General features: G+C 40.5%; 1 protein-coding gene across 1 annotated transcript; it reads right to left on the bottom strand.

The window, feature by feature from the left end:
• Positions 1–11,438: 11,438 nt before the first annotated feature.
• LOC117550736 (POU domain, class 3, transcription factor 4-like) lies at positions 11,439–13,712 on the bottom strand. The gene has a single exon (XM_034223256.1). The coding sequence runs from the start codon at positions 13,625–13,627 to the stop codon at positions 12,542–12,544; it is 1,086 nt and encodes a 361-aa protein (XP_034079147.1). The 5' UTR covers positions 13,628–13,712; the 3' UTR covers positions 11,439–12,541.
• Positions 13,713–17,998: the final 4,286 nt, after the last annotated feature.

The raw sequence follows: 17,998 nt of genomic DNA, 5'->3' as shown, positions 1-17,998 counted from the left end.
TCAGGTGTGAGCTGGTTTGTTCTATCACGTCTGTCCACTCGTGAAATAAATAATAACAGTCTAACACTAAGATTTTAAAGCCAATCAATATAAAACCAACCCCATGTAAGGGTTGCTGAATAGCCACTAATGTGTTGACAAATGGCAATTCCATTACCTGAATTTTAACTCATTTTAAGAGAAGTAGCGCAAGTTGTTTTTTCTTGTACTTTCTGATAAAAACATTAAAATCTACCAGAGACGGTTCAACATAGGGAAACAAGTATACATGACTTAAGGTTAACAAATTAACTCAGTAATGTATTCAGATACTAGATTAAAGATACTAATTCCACACTAAGAAAAACTACTGCAAAAAAGATCATGCATTCTATGTTAAAAAAAAGTATTTAGAGATAAATTAATTTTAAGTATTTTTGCAGTTAATTATTCTATTATTCAATGTCAGTGTTTTCCTATCATAGGACTTTTTGGTTTAAGATGACTTTTGTATTGAATGCAATCCTTTATACATTGTTAGGTAGTTAAATCTACAGCACATTTGGTTTGTCAGAGCTGACAACAGTAGAAAGATAGCAAACACAAACTAAACTTGTTTGTCTTGAGTTGGAAAAGGGAGTCTCATGGTAAAGAGATCTATGAAAACATTACCTACTTCCCTCTGGATTTGCTACTCTAGTAAAAAAAAAATCCTAATTACTTTTTTCTTAATCTCTAGTTTAAAACCTTATTCACATACAGCATGATGCTAATTTAGTAAATTACGGTCACATAAATTTAGCTCCAAGCTTCTCGAACTTCTTTTTCCAGAAAACCAAGATGGCAACTACCAAAAACACTGACAACCTCGAGACTTCCTTTTCTTTCAGTGAGGGGAGGTTTGGTTAAATTCTCCACGTTTCAGCTCTTTATCATTGCTTGTACACATTTGATCCATTGTACATAGATGTACAAAAATATTGATTGATACAGCTTTAAATATAAAGTATTTTAATGGTCCGATCAGGTGAGAAAATGTTTTTTTCGGTTGAGGTCTGTGAATAGACCTCAACCGATAGCCATCATCCAAGCAGCTACATTCCCCTTTGTGTCGTCCCCCAATTTACATAAATGAGATGCAAAGTGTATTAGCCACCACTAGGTGGAAACACTGTCCAGTAGATGAGAAGTTAAACAACAAGCTGAGGGGACACAGCGTCCCCTCAGCGGGTTCGGTCCTTACCTTTATGTAAATGACCGGCCTCGCCTGCTTCCATTTTGTCTGTCCAACCCCCTGCTCCCCTGAGAATACGAGCTCCACTAACCAGCGTGTGTAAAGAGAAGTGTGTGTGTGTGCGGGCGCGTGTGCGTGCGTGTCTGTGAGCTGTCATGACCAGACAGCAGAGGATGGAGATCTAGGCAGGAGAGCAGATGGATTGAGGCACGAGGACTGCTCCCACAAAGGCACACGCACGCACACACACACACACACACACACACACACACACACACACACACACACACACACACACACACACACACACACACACACACACACACACACACACACACACACACACACACACACACACACAGGCCTATAGACCAGCTGTTGTCCTTTTTCGGCAACTGTCTGATTTGACTCCTCTCTCTTTCCCCCTCTCTCTCTCCTGGATTAGATGCATTTAGCAGTCAGCCTGGGAGTTGCGAGGTAAACAGTGGGGCTAATTGTTTTGACATAGCCTACTGCTCTTTGTTTTGGCCTCCTGGTGCTAATCAACCACTCGGCTAATAAGGTGCTGTTTACACGGGAACGAAACGGGTTGTATCTGCTACTTTTCTCTTTCGTATATAGCCCGTTCGTTCACACAAGGCCGTAACAGAACCGCGGAAACGGACCCCTAAAACGATAACGGGTCCCAAGGTGGATAGATCTGTGGCCGGAACGCTCTGGGGGGCCACACGGCTCCGTGTTTACGTCCTATACGATCATTTTCCTGATAACGATGAAGCCATAGCCCCGCCTCTCCCCACCTCTCACTGCTGTAGCATGGTCAGTAGCTACTGCTACTGCTACTGACCATGCTACAGATGTTAGTGCAAAATCTACAGCTCCTCTACCACAACCATCAGCAACAAGTGGACATGGAGAACTACATGAACTACATGTTGCTAAATCCACCGCGTAGAATAAACAGAAGGGCAACCAGGCAACCATGGCATCCATGCTCGGGGTCTTCTTCGATGCTTATGGTGTATTTTGTGGCGGAAGTACAGCGCCACTTACAGGCCCGGCATATGTACTACAGTGGGTCGAGCGGTCTCGTGTGAAGGGACACGTTTAATGAGCCGTATCCGTGTGAATGGAAGACTTTTTTGATATCGAATTCGGTTTGTTTGCGTTGCGTTCCCGTGTAAATGGGGCCTAAGACCACCTGGAAAGGAAAACAAAACTGTGTTCAGGCAGGGAGGAAGGCGAAAAAGGTGACGGGGTCTGTCACGTTGACCCCACAATAAAAGTGTCCCCGTCATGTAAGCGGTCCCCACTTTACTCGTCATCTGGGGTCCCCGCATTGCTGCTATATCAGCATAGCACCCCGCTCAGGTGTGAATCTATTTATCCTCATTAACGAGCGTCTCCCCAAAGCCAGCCAATTAACACACTGCTCCTAATGAAGCCATTAGCTGTCAGATGAGGTTGAGGCAGTGCTTGTCATCAGTCCACTGTGTGTTTGTGTGCGTGTGTGCGTGTGTATCCACTCTTGCTGCTAATAAAAGCAAGATAATTAATGGAGTGAGCATGTGTGATAATGAGTTAATGTGGAACAAGCAGGACGAGCAGTGATCAGCCCTCTGTCTCAAATGAAGATATCAGACACAGTGATTTACTCTGTGTCGTAAACAGGCCTCTCGCATATATACCACTCCTTCATGTGTGTGCTTGTGTGTGTGTGTGTGTGTTTAATCTGCATAAGTGGTATGGCGAAAGCTCTTTTGAAACGTGCTACTTGTCTCTGTATTTTCCTCTTAACTGCAGGTGTCCACGTGCGACCACTTAGCATCACATCAAAGTTTGTGCAGGAGTGTCGGCCTCAACATAACAAAGTGTGGATGTCACTCAGAGTTCGCCTCTTCCTTAATGGAGCTATCATCCAGCACAACCCTAATATGGTTTTAATTGTCAAAGTGATTGCAAAGACATGAATGCCACAGCCTCAATAGAGAAGAACAATGAGATCACAGAGGCAGCTGTTCTACTGACACTATTTCATAATGAACAGTCAGCAGTGGTGGAGGAAGTATTCACAGCTCATACTTAAGGAGAAGTACTCATACCATATTGTGAAAAAACTCCACTACAGGTAAAAGTCCTGCATTCAAAACACTTTTACTTATACATATTTTTATTAAGCAACTAAATATTGAACTTTTATATAGGCCTACCCTCTTTTTCAGTGGTATTTTTTTACTGTTTTGTTGTACGTGCGTTTGTTCGGCATCTCGTATTAAAACTTTGCACGAAAAAAAAAAAAAAAGTTAAGGGCTAGTACCTTGATTTTTTACAGAAGAGTACAGTTTTTACAAGTACAGCACCTAATGGTGCAACACAATTGGTTAAAAATATTTCTGAGACCTTGAATCAACCTGGGGAAGAAATAAGAATTTTGTATTTTACAAAAAACAATACAGAATTAAGCTTCATTTTCTGTATTCATGATGATTCCTATAGATTCTCATATTAAGATCCCTTTGGCTGGATGTTCTGTATATCCTACACCATCCCTCCCCAAACTGTAGCTGGAGCTGTCAGAGGGTGCCAGAAACTAAGGATGTGAAATTGATTTTAGGTTATAGCGATTAGCCCTATTCTTCCTCTGCTTCTTCTTTGACAACCCCTCTTCCTCCTCTTCCTCCGCTCTGATTTCTCTTCTCCTCCTCTCTCAGTAACAGTTACTCTTAGATTTGTGATGTCCTTTAATACACTGATACAGAGGTCTCCTGCCTGCAGTGATTAATTATCAAGTTTGAACATAGTTCATGTGGAAAGTGACGTCACAGTCACGTGACGTGCTCAAATGACTGGTGACCGGTAAACAGGAAGTGATACAAGTTTTGCCGGGAGTTTCAGAAAGGCTTTCACCTGGATGCACTTTCCATATTGTCTCCGTCTCACCAAGGTAGGAATTCAGGTTTTAAGATGGTTTTATGTTATTTTAAATTAACCTATGGAAGTGGCTTGATTCAGCTTTATTAGGGTGAGGGCAAGACAAGTTTTCATGGAGAGAAACTCTTCTGACATTCCAAGCACGAGACCTGGTATGTTACAAGCTTGCCTATTTGTTTTAATATGGTGTTTTAATAGTTTTTAACCTGTATGTGTTTTGCAGAGTGTAGAATTGCTCATAACCAAGCAGCAAACTCTGGGGCAGAGCCGGGAGGCCAATAAGGAAGTGCCACAAACTGCAGTTCATCTATTGGCCGATAGGCGATGACTACAGAAAGGATCAATTTCCATAGACCCCCATGTTAAAATGCCCAACTTTACAGCAGAAATAAACATGTTTCTACCCCTGGATGCAATACAAATTATTCAGGATATAGTTATTCCACATTGGTGAGTGAATCGTTTTATAACGCAACCCTTTTATTTATATTAGGTCTTAACGTTTTTGCATAAATTAGGGCGTGGTCACTTTGATGGACAGGTACGTGCCTCACTGTCAGCCAACAGCAACTTGTCCACTCTGCTAGGCTACAACGTTAGCTAGTTGTAGTTACTGTACTTGATATATATACAGTTTAGTTTATGATTCAGCCTTGGATAAGACTTTTATAGTCTATGACGCCCAAAATGCTAAACGGGAGCAAATGTTAAAAGGGGACCAAATTATCCCAGTGGTTTAATTTTTTAATAAAAAAACTATACTCAAAAAATCTTGTCCCCAGTTTTCATGTCACTACCGAAACACAAGGGGTTTTAGTCCAATGGCTGAGCCTGGTTTTTAGCCACACCCCTAGATTTTTGACTAGGCAGTGACACTGCATCCCTGTTCCTCATGGCTGAATGGCAAGTAGCTATATCCCATACTTTTGATATAAATCTGTTCCAAAATCTGAAAATTGGCATGTAACCTTAAGAATGGTTACTACCGAACACATATTATCTTCAATTAAGTAAACCTTTTCGGGGTTTTATGCAAAGTATTAGGTTTTTATGTGTGTAAACCTCTTCAAAAACGTGTATGCTAGCCATGTACTTGCTAGCATTCTTTAGTTATGCTCAATTTTAGCTATAATCGTCACTACCGAAACAGTCACTACCGAAACATATGGTTAAGTTTCGGTAATTGACATGATCGTTTCGGTAGTGACAAAATGGAATGGTAAGCAGGTAAATCCCATAGTTTTGAAATAAATGTGTTTTAAAGTCTGAAAATCAGTGTGTTACTTTAAAGGTCTCTTATTATACTATTGTTAGGCATATATTATAAGTCTCAGATATATAAAAAAACATGTCTATGAAGTGTTTTGCTCAAAATACCAAACAGATTACCCATTCTAGCCTCATCCCCCTCTATTTCAGCCTGTTACTAAAGTGCTGATTCTGGGTCAGTAGCTTCAAACATTCACACTTCAACATAAGGCATGTTATGAGTTAAAATTAAGCAATAAGGTTGAGGGAATATGATACAACCTTGAGAACAAAATACTGTGGTCACTACTGAAACACTGGATGTTTTGTAAAAAAAAAAAGTATATTGATTTATCAACTAAAATGATATGATACTGATTGGTTTAATGTATGTTCAATTTCAACAATCATCAACTCTGGAATCAATATGATCAGTATTATGCATTTTACAAAGAAAGTTTGCATTATGATTTTTATTAATTGTATAAATTGAACTTTGATTAAAAATTAAATTGCATTGATTTAATTGTGAAAACCCTCAAGAAATATTTGTTAAAATACTATTTAGAGAAGGGAAGGTAAAACAATCTTAACAGGTTAATATAATACTTTTTTACTAAAGTGTATGTGCTATGTTTATCAAGCACAAGTACGGGCACGAGCAAAAATAGGACTCAAGAGCACAACCAGGCAATAAGGTCTTTAGTCAAGCGTTTAATCCAAAAGGTAAAAATAAAACAGGCAATGATCAAAAAATGTACTGACTTGAAGTAACGAAAAACAACCAACTAAGTTGGCGGAAAACTACTAGAGAAGTAACAAAAAAACAACCAACTAGGTTGGTACAAATGCTAAGCAGCTAGAACAATAGCTTACGTCAGAAGAGAAACATGGAGCACCTTCTGCTATACAGACAAGACGAACTGGCACTGACCAAGGAAACAGCACAAACTAAATACACAGGTGAGGAGTGATCATTAGGGACAGCTGAGGCCAGGCAGGTGATTAACAGGGAGCGAAAATACACAGGTGAGGGAGTGAGGCGATCAGCCAGGGCCAGGATGTGACAATGTTTCGGTAGTGACCATTTTTGGTAGAGGAAGAACATTCCAATACAGTCTGAAAATACGATATAAAAATGTACGGTTATTTTACTAGATATATGTAATCTAGATATGGTACAAAATATATATGGACAACGTTTGGGGAAAAAAACATACAACATTTAAAAACATTTCCAACCTGACTTTGGTCCAATTCGGTAGAATGGCCCATATGGGTCTATGCTCATAACCAGCCAAGCAAACATTTACTTGGTTAACTTTCTTTATTATAGCTTTTATTGTTGTTTATAACATCTGTTTACATTAATAGAGCTGAGAGTGACCATTTCCTCTGCTGGATTGAGCTGGGAGTATCTATTACTCTGTGAAAGTATGCCTTGATTTTAACACTCTTTTAATGCTATGTTGAATTTATGTTTGAGGCTGGCAACTAATATGTTGTGTTTTCTTTTTTAAAGGACCAGGCCAGCCACTCTTCTTTAGTGTTTTTCTGTAAAGTGTTTTCTTGTGGGCAGTATAATAAATGTAAGGTTTTGTGTTTCAGGTCACCCTCCTCTCCCTCTCGGGCCAGAGGTGGAACCATGTCTATGTATACTTTCAGACCTGCAGCAGAGGAGGGTAAACTAATGTAGTAATGTCACTTATACTTGCCCTTTTATCCATTGACAGCTGCTGAACATTGACATTTTTTATTTATATGACATTTATATTTGTGAAATAAAGTTGCATCATTTTGGTTATTCATGCCTCTACTTGTTAATGTCCTTGTTAAGGAAGGCCTTAAAATAGGTTAAAAACAACACATTTAGATTAAGGGTCCTCGGGTTCCTCCTGCCTCTTAGGAGCTGGCGTTGTCAGCTTTAACGGTAACTCCAGCCACGGTTACCACATTCACTTTGAAGTGGTGGCAGTGCCCTGCAGTAGCGTGGCCGCTTGCATTTTCAACGGTGAACTGTGCACACAAATACACTGAAAAAGCGAGGAATCAGTGTGTCGCTGCTCCCTGTGAGAATAAATGCTGGGAAATTAGTTTATACAATTTTTAAAATGGAACAACCTGGGTGTAAAACAGAAAATAATAAAAAATGCTCTACCAAAGCCATACTACTTCTCTCGGATCAGGACATGCATAGATTTGTATTATTTAACAGGACGTCCTGAATGCATCTGCTGTATGTGTTGGCTACAGATGCTACCACTTGTTATCATAAACACTGTGCTCCTTTTTGTATATTGTCTTCTGGAAGTAAATCATTTAAGTTCTTTTTTTACTTGTTGTAATTTTCACAGAATATTTTGATGGAAGTGATAGTGTATGTAACAGTGATAAAATACTAGTATAGTTTCAATAATATGACACCAAAATGATAAACAACACGGTTTTTTTAAAATTAAAGGCAAAACTTAATCTAATTTAAAAAAAATACTTTTCTCACTTTCATTTGTTCTAATTATTCTGGTAGTGTCTTTTTTTTTTTTAACTTTAATCTATTTCAATTTGTTATGTAAATCTTGGTGCACTTACAACAAGTTTAATGAAAAAAACCAAAAAGTGAATCTCCCATTTTGTTTTGAATAGGTGGAAATGGCCAATTTTCCGGCCTAAAATATATTAAACAAGACAACGATTTGTTGTTGTTCTGATAGCCACTGCAACATTATGCAATCAATAATGGTGTCACAAGTAGTTTTAGATTGCATTTAGAGGGCTACGGGGGCTTAACAGGCTTTTTTTCACGAAACTGTGTCTCAGGGCTTTTTAAAATGTAATAAACTATGAATGTGTCATACTCACTTAACGGGAAGAAACTAAGCTAACTGACGATGTGAACCATTTTACCGTGTAACCATGTTTACCGAAACAAAACACAAGTCTCACAAGAAGCGTCTAAATGAGCCCTGAGCGAAAAAATGCTAACGCACTTAGCAAAGAACTCTAGGTATACATCGATCAATATACTTATCAGATCTGCACAAACAAGCTTTGCTAGCAAGCTGAGATTCCACAGATTCCATACATATAAGTATCATCACTGAGTGATCAGAACTCGCGACAGGGGAAGCAAAACCTAACTACGCGTCACTCTCACTCCTTATCTGGTAACATGTGTGTGTATGTGGAACCTCCCATTGATTCCATTGGCTCTAGCGGCTAAAAAGAGATGTCAATCATCAAAATCAACCAAGGGGGGCCAGAGATAGATCAAATCCACCCAAATGACCCCAGAAGTGGGGTTTTTGTGCTAAATCTCTCTAAAAAGGTCAAATTTAACTTGTTTTGCATCAATCTCGATACAGGGTACTTATTATATGTTATAGTTTGGATTCCTAAAGCTTTTAGTCTACTATCCCATCATTCAAGGGTGGTTTTCACTATAAGTAATGTTTTTTTTGGACGGACACAATAATTTACATTTTTTGACTATGTTCAATCTGAATTTAATTTAAAAATAAATCTATATTGATTCTTCTACATCCAACTCACAGGTTTATCATTGCTTTGAGAACAAATATCATGAATGTACCCCTTTTAGAAGTGAAGTTATGGTCATTTGTTCTGGGAATGTCCTTTTCGAGCCTGAGACCTTCACACTGAAAGATTGGGAACCACTGCCTTTAAACACCAGTTATTGTGTATCATATAATGGTGAAAGTAAGACTTGGTTGAAAATAAAGAGTAAAGTCCAAAAACATACAACCATGAGACGGAGCAGCAGCCGATGTTCATTATTCCCATGCAGGAATCCTCTCATGTGGGTTTCTGTGTGTTCCCTGTACTACTGCAGCCTTCTGCTTCCCCTCTTCCAAATTCAAGATAAATGTGCTTCAGCGTCCTCTCTTTGACTTCCAGTTTTACTGCAAACACTTCATCATCTCCTCTCAAACTTTTTTTTTCTCAGTAAATTTGCACCACCCTGCTTTAAAGTTACTCCTCTTTAATGTGTTGTATCCCATGTGTTGACCTTCAGAGTGGTTCTTTTAAAAGCTTGGGGGGAAAATAGATAAAAACAGTTTATTTAGAAGATAACTTCTTGACGTCCAACCAGTCTTTGAAACAGGAAACAGAATAAATTCAAATGGAAAGGAGTGTTTTCGATGAAAACGGTGTGCCTTCAAATCTATACACGTCAATACTTCTGTTTCTCTTTTTGTAATGATCAAGCAAAGACCAGCCTCAAGCTTTCTTTTTGAGAAATAATTACCACAACTTCTTCATTTAGTACCTCTGAAATATGCTTTCATCTTGCACCTGCTGTATCTCTCTCCCTGTCTTTTGCAAGTCAATCATTTTTCACGAGTAACTTACTAATGTCAGTTACAGATTTGTAAAGTGCTGTTAGAGGGTTTTGAAGCATCCACACTGAGGAGGTGGAGGCTGAAGGAGACTGCAGTGCTGGACCTTGGCTCTCTGTTTGTTTGCTCGGCTGCTCACTCCTCCTTCCATCCAGGGGAATTTCTTTTTCTCCCCCCCCCCCCCTTTTTAACATAAATCAGGGATTATTTTGAACTAAAATAGATGGATGGAATCAATCAACCATGGTTTTACTTTTCTCTTCTTCTACACAACCCCCCTTTCACCTCCACCCTCACACAATTTTCCCTCCCTCCTTTCTCCCCTCTCCTTCTCTCTGTGTCTCCCCCACCCCCCTCTTGGGGCTGCAGAATGAGGAGATGCATAAATTCAGATGCATTAGTATTCCAGTCAGGCTCTCCAATTCAAGGCAAGGCCTAGCGCCCTTCCACCTCTCCGCTCTCCCCTCCTTCACTCTCCCCTCTCCAGCTCTATTTTTGAATAATTTAAGCAGAGCTGCATCTAGCTGTACTTATTTCCAAACCATCCCTAAATTATTTTTAAGACATTATGATTATTTTTGGGGAATATAGTTCTATTTTGCCCTTGCATGCCCAATTACACGCAGCTGTAGTCTTTGAAATGAGATTCATCTGCTTCTTGTGTGTGTCTGGATGTGTGTGTGGTGTGTGTGTGTGTGTGTGTGTGTGTGTGTGTGTGTGTGTGTGTGTGTGTGTGTGTGTGTGTGTGTGTGTGTGTGTGTGTGTGTGTGTGTGTGTGTGTGTGTGTGTGTGTGTGTGTGTGTGTGTGTGTGTGTGTGTGTGTGTGTGTGTGTGTGTGTGTGTGTGTGTGTGTGTGTGTGTGTGTGTGTGTGTGTGTGTGTGTGTGTGTGTGTGTGTGTGTGTGTGTGGTGTGTGTGTGTGGTGTCATTGTGTTTTGCTGTCAGGCCCGGCGGCCCAGGCGATAAATCACGCATGTCTGATTGAGGAGGGCAGAGGGCCCGGACAATAACATTTCAGTGGAAGGGCTGGAGAGCGGCTCAGTTTGATGCGTCGAGCCTGCAGACCTGCAGCCAGCTACCTGTTGAACCTTTGGATATTTTACAGCTGTTATTGACACCAGGAACTTGGAGAAAAGTTGCCCTTTGACATGACCTTGAAGCTGAGTGAAGGTTACTCTGCTTAAGTATATTGCATGCATACATGAATGGAGCATAATAATGCCTTTAGTGTCATTATAATAGGCCACAAATAACATGAACGCACTTTTACATTTTATAAAAATGTAATTGGGATTTTGAATCGAGAAATATATATAGTTTTTGTTGAAATATTGCTGCCCAATATTTGAATAATAATTATAATATTAGAATAAAAATGAAGATCAAAACAATACTTAAAATATATATTATAATAGCAATTAATATCAAAACCATCATTACAATTTAATATTACAATCCAAATCCAAATAATTAACATATTATTATAAAAACGATCAAAACAATAATTAAAATATAAAAATGCAGATCAAAACAATCATTAAAATAAAGATGAAGATCAAAATAGAAATAAGATAATAATATTGGAATAAAAGTATCGTAATAATAATTTTGTATGATTTTACGTCTACTTCTAAATCTTCAATAGTTACTCATCAAAAGTTGCACTCTGTTTTAGACAGTGAACAGTTGTAGCAAGAAATTGTTTATTACAACATACATAGTTTATTTCAAAACATAATACAAGCTTTATACTGAAAATAAATAATTACTTGAGCTGTCATCGAAATTTGGAATAAAACCGCCGGAACAGTTCAAATCTTACTGAAAATAGTGTGTTTTTGTACATTGCTAATTAAGTGCATGAATAACTAAGAGCATTTTTGTTTAAATTAATGACTTTAAAAGGGTAATATATAAAACTGTACAATATTCAAAAAAATACTTAAGAAATAAACCAATAACAGGAGTATTTAAGATTATAAAATGTTGATACTGGCGTACAATAAAATGATAGGCAGGTGTATAGCGTCGTCAACCCCTCTTTCTATTCTCGGCTCTGGTTCAGAGTCCACACAGTTTATATGGTCGAAGATGATTGAAATCAAATGCATGAAATTATAAATAGCTGTAGCTGTGTGTGTGTGTGTGTGTGTGTGGCTTCATAAGCGACAGGCCATTAGGGAGGAATTTAATAAAACAAAACCTCCAAGTGCTATTATGTTGGTTGCTCTGAAATGAGGGCCAATATTTGCACATGCAAAAGATAATTACAGATCTGCTACGAGTATGTTACAAAATAATGAGTGTAAATATGAGAAATAAAGCAGTGTATAAGCCCGAGGGAAGCATGAGGTGGACAGTAAAAAAATGGCCTCTGGTGCTGCAAGAAATCAATTAAGAAAAGATTATTTGCTTCACTCCGCAGATCAAACAACACAAATAAGAAGCCCAAAAAAATAAAAATAAAAAGTCCCATCGCATCATTATTACCGAGCTGATAAGATGTGGTGACACAAACCAAAGGCGCTGGCAGGTTATTATAGGCACATTTTGTATTTATATCCGTGATGTAGAAAATAATTTGGCGGGCTCCAAAAGGTGATCTGAAATGTGACGTTTTGATAAAATAATGCCCCCTGTGACGGTTATAAAATGAAGGCTGAACAGGTATCTCTGTTATTGTTATTGTGTTTCAGTGCTGGAGTCTGTACCGGGACGGGGCGCGAGGGCTTGGAGGTGCCCTAGCGCTCCGGAGAGTCTGTACCGGGGGGGGATTCCTCCCGGTGCTTCGGTCAGAGATCGTGGCACGACGAGGCGTCTCCCGCGCTCCCGCCGTGAGAATAAGGTCCCTCGTGCTGCAGCTCTCCCGGCGGCGTCATGCGCTTCTCTTTCTGCCTCCGGTTGCAGAACCACACGCGCACCACCTCCTTCTCCAGCTGCAGCGAGTCTGCGAGCGACGTGATCTCCGGAGCGGCGGGTTTGGGACACTTGAGGAAGTGCGTCTCCAGAATCCCCTTCACGCTCACCTCGATGGAGGTCCTCTTCTTCCTCTTCCTCCCCTGTGCTGCTATCTTGTCTATACTGCTCGCGCTGCCCGTGGTCGAGTCCGCCTCCTCCAGCCACTTGTTCAGCAGCGGCTTGAGTTTGCACATGTTTTTAAAGCTCAGCTGCAGAGCCTCGAACCTGCAGATGGTGGTTTGGGAAAACACGTTCCCGTAGAGCGTGCCCAGGGCCAGCCCCACGTCCGCCTGCGTGAAGCCCAGCTTGATCCTCCGTTGCTTGAACTGCTTGGCAAAGAGCTCCAGCTCATCCGACGTCGGCGTCTCCTCGTCGGAGTGGTCGTGGCAGTGGTGCCCGCCGAGGTCGCTGTGCTCCGGGCTGAGCGTGTCCCTGAGGCCCGGGTGCATGCCCTGGCCCTGCTGGTTGGGTGGAGGCGTGAGGCCACCGTGGTCCAGCATGCCGTTGACAGTGAAGCCCGCCTGGGAGTAGATGTTGATCTGCTGAGCGCTGGTGATGGAGGAGTTGTGGGACACCTGAGTCCCCCAAGCTCCCGGGTGGTTGCCATGGTTGTTGTGATGCGGGGAGTGATGCGCAACGTGCGGGGAGCGGTGATGGATGATGCCGAGCTGCAGGTCCTCCCGGCCCGGCTTCACGTCCTGCTGCTCCATGGAGGCCGACCATGGGCTGCCCTCCGACAGGCTGCTCGCCCACTGGTGCGCGAGGGGGTGCCCGTTGCTCTGGAGGCTCTGCAGGTAGTCACTCTGGAGGAGCTTCTGGTGCCCTCTGTACGGGCTTGCAGGCTGCATGGCCTGGCTGTCCGGGTGGATCATGGGGCTGGAGCTGAGCAGGGTGTAGGGGCTGGAGGCAGCTGTGGCCATGCTGGCTGCTGAACCCCACTAGTGCTACTGAAGGAAGGGAGCAGCTCAGCCTCTGACATCTCCCTCTCTCTGGAGTCTCGGCAGCAGCATGGCATTGACTGACAGTACGCCCCGCCACTCACAGGGCGACCGAGGCGCAGTGACGACGCGTCTCCACCAATGACAGCGCAGATACCCGAACCTCCGCCTCTGTTAGCGTAGAGCTGCGGGGAGGAAAGGGTTACAGGGCTTTCGAACCGGAAGTGAGTCGGGATGCTGGTCCAGTGGGTCTGACTGTGGAATGATGTGCGCGTGGAGCGCAGTTCCTGTTTATTAATTAAAGTTTTCCAACTGATTTACGCACGAGTTTATTGCTGCTCCTGTCACCCTTGAGCGCGTGCGAAGGAGGAGATTAAAACGCAAAGGCATTTGTTAGACGTGCCAACACTTAATTGTGTAGGTTACAATCAAACCAAGAGCAGTTATAACTGCTAATTATTAACTTTTACAAAATACATCCTGAGGTGTTTATAGAATGAACCTCTCGAGATTTTACGCTACGGAACATGTATGTTCCATACTCATGTTGGTCAGACTAAAATAATGCATGTCCTGGGCTTTTAATTCAATTTAGTATTTAAAATAAGATTTCCATAAGATATCAAAAAGTACTACACTCTGACAGGTCCAACTCACAATTACGTGCTACTACACTACACATTTTTACAATCTAAAAGTTAATAAAATCAGCATTTTCTTATATAAATGTGTCCTCCTCACTCACATCATCACTTATAGTCTTTTAAGAATCTCATCAGGTCCTTTCACAGCTATAAAATATATATCTGCACATCTGAGAACTAACCTAGCTGCGTAATTATATTTGCCATTAGAGGACATGCTTCCCACTCTCCTTATTGGTTTGAAAATTCCATTAAAGATATTGCTCGAGCTCCCAGGTTAAGCTTGATTTAAATTTGCATACATTTTCATACATTTAGGAGAAATAAAAGAAGGCTGCAGCCTCCAGAAAGTCATTAAAGAGCGCTGAGCCGAGGAGCATGCCAGTGGGGACAGAGACGGAGAGAGGAGGCCGGAGCAGGTGAGCTGACCGCGGGCTGCCTGTGGAGGGTGACCGGGGCCGCTGGAGGGGGGCCGGGGCCTCGGTAACCCGGAGGAATGACAGACAGTGAGGGAAGGGTGGTGACAGGAGCCTCTAGCCTCGTGTTGTTGTAGCCGGCAGGCCTGTGTAGGTAGGAAATAATTCAACATGTAGGCTGTTTGTTTGCTGTTGTTCTTATTTTAATTCCAATGTGGCGTTGCGCGTAAATTCTTCATGTAGATTACACTTTGAAACTTCATTAAAAGTGAATTTTTTATGGGAATGTTACGGTTGTTCGAGTGGCCTAGTTTGCTGAGACAAATTGCTTATTGGAGTCGTTATGGGATGAATTATATGCCAAAAGATATTTGATTTTTAGCACATTAATAGTGGTATTTCCATACAATTCTATTACACATCAACGCGAATTCGTTTTAAAGGATACATTCTCTGTTTGTTTTTTAAATACTACAAACTCATTTTTAGTAACGTGCACAATTTCTGGTTTTAGAATTTGCTTACGCAGATTTGCAAAAAAATGACAAAAATAAAGTGTGCGTTTTTGGGGGGCATAAAGCAGGCAGGAGAGGGACTTGGAGAGGGGGTTGTATTGCTCTCGATAGTCGTTTCTAAGTGTAACAGATGCTTCTCTGGAAACGCTCCTTGTGCTGATTCCTTTTATTCACATCAACATTTTTCTGCCGTCGAGCGCGTTTCCATAGCGAGGCGAATAAAAGGCAAATCCCCGCTCCGCGCCTCTAATAAAGAGCCCATTCACAGATAACCCGGGCCAGCCCTGCTACACTTACACTGCAGCCTCTCTCTAACCAAGGAGCACATTACTGCTGAATAACACAAGCTAATGACTCATAATTTCTTTAATTTTGTCCTTATAAAATGCCAGTTTGTGGTTGTTTCTCGTGTTTATTTAGCTGCTTGTTTGGGTTTATTTGGCGGCTTCGAGTAAATCTTTAGCTGATTATCCTCTGACTTAGATTATTTGCAGTGGAGTAAATAAAATATGTGTTAGGTTTAAACCTCCATTATGGGCATCTTTATGATGCAAACGACACGGAAAAATAACTTAAGAAAAGTCGATGTATGCCTTTCTCTTGAATCACATATGGGTTTATGATTCAAAGCTTACATTTACCTAATTTAGAGATTTGGTCGAAAAAGGCACAACTATTATTACATTTATAAAAAGATGAATAAAAAGAAAACGATGCATTCAGTATAATGACTTTCAGCAGGTTTGTAAAGCATTTTCATGAGCATTTAAAAAACTATGTGTGCTACATTTTTGGAATAATTGATTTTAGATGGGTTAACTCACGTTGCAAGATCACCATGTTACTAGAGCAGACTGAGGACGAATCATATTCCTGGATTTGGTGTGTTTGACTTTTTTAATGTTTGTCATTTTAATAGACTCTTATGATATCTCCTATCTCGCTCTACTAAACCCATACGTTTCTCTGTATTTGTTGGCCTATAGTTTGTCTTTCAAAAAATGTACATGGAGTTCTTGTGGTATATTGTGCCTTTAAAAGCACTACAATGATTTTTTCGATTTTTTAAAATGTGTTTTTCTTCTTCTTTACACATTGTTTCCTTAGCCTATTCTCTCCCCTCCTCAGTTTAAAGCAGCATGCTGCAGTCTACAGATAAATCAGCTTTAGTCTGCTATTGAGACAGCCTTGGGCCTCAGGGCGGGACCTGTCACTTGGTGTCATGACCTTTGCAAACTTTCCCCATGAAGCCTAAATCTCTGCTCCTGCCTGCGTGCCATAAATTGACTCTAGTTAGGGATTTAACAACTGAAACATGCATCTGCTCTTATGTTGGTGGGAAATGCGTGCACTCATTACTGTGTTGAACTTCTATACAAAATAGAAGAAGAAGCACTTTATTTTCAAATGTAAAATCCTGAGGTTTTTGTTTTAGCTAGAGACTTGGTATGATTGAATCCAAAGCATTTGCTGTCACCTCAGATTTTTAACTCAGTTGTCCTGGTGCGACAAACACTTCACAGGCTCCCAGACAAGAACATCGATATTCCCATTAACCCGTGACGTCGCTAATAAAGGACAGTGACACCGTGTTTTAACGGGACAGCCCTTCACAAGCAAACCCGAAACTAATCTCACGTCATGTCGCTGACAGGACGCTTGTTTTCATCATGAACTTGAAACATAAAACACGTCTGTTTCTGATAGAAAAGTGCCGACACATCCACCTGTCAGTCATGTAAACCTCACCTCTATGTGTGTGTGTGTGTGTGTGTGTCCAGCAGGAGGAGGAAATACATTGGACACACCGATGAGTCTAAAGCTCATCCCATGAGAGCACTAGTGTAAATGTACATGTATAATGCATGAGGCCTGGTGTGTGTGTTTTGGTGTGCACTGGTGAAAGGGGTTATAATCATTCAAAATGAGGGTTTATGCTTTTTAAAATGTCTAGTGATGCCGTCAGATTCTTATAAAATCATAATCTACATGGAAAAATGAATAAGTGTGCTGTTCCGATGTTTTTGCCCAACATAAATGTGTTTTTAACTACCTATTCTGATTGAAATTGCTCCTAGAAAAACGTCATATTGAAACATGGACGTATTTTCGATTATATAATCACAGCATGCAAAACGTGAGATAAGTTCAGGAGATTTATATCAAATTGTTGTTTTATAGCCAGTTTCTATTTGTAATTGTACAAACGATAAGCAATCTTATTTTATTCACTCATTATCACCACGAATGATAAGAAATTAATCTGGGATTAATAACGTTTTTCCTTTGCAGATCGTCAACCAGGTGTAATGTTTTTATTTGGAGAAAAACATGATTAAATAAGCCTGAACACGATTGTAAAATAGAATATCTGACTTTAAATGAAGATTAGATTAAAACAAATGGCCAATTTGTATGCCATAAATTATCTTTAAATAGCGTCTTTCAAAATATGACACCACATTATGATAAATCTTTGTTTAGGATTAATGGAAAAAAATGATACAATACACTGGTGACTTTAACAAACTCCATGTTGGCACAGCTGATCCAGACATATATCCTTTATCCGAAGAAAATTAATATAAATATATGGAATTATGTTGAGCTGCATTTCCATTTTTTTTACCACCATAACGAGATACACTTTGACAATTTTAAAAGTTGACTGTCAAAGTTCCCTAAACATTAAAATAATCTAATTTCCTGGAACGACTGAGAGACATGAAGTGCAACGTGAAGCTTCAATTAAATGTCTTAGGTCTGGATATTAGTATT

Source organism: Gymnodraco acuticeps, unplaced genomic scaffold (assembly GCF_902827175.1).
Source record: "Gymnodraco acuticeps unplaced genomic scaffold, fGymAcu1.1, whole genome shotgun sequence".
NCBI classification, from domain to species: Eukaryota; Metazoa; Chordata; class Actinopteri; order Perciformes; family Bathydraconidae; genus Gymnodraco; species Gymnodraco acuticeps.
The sequence above is the reverse complement of the archived record's forward strand: the minus strand, read 5'-3'. Positions and strand labels throughout refer to the sequence as shown.

Coding starts and splice junctions, on each gene's coding strand:
- LOC117550736 (XM_034223256.1), bottom strand. CDS start 13,627: ATGGCCACAGCTGCCTCCAGCCCCTACACCCTGCTCAGCTCCAGCCCC.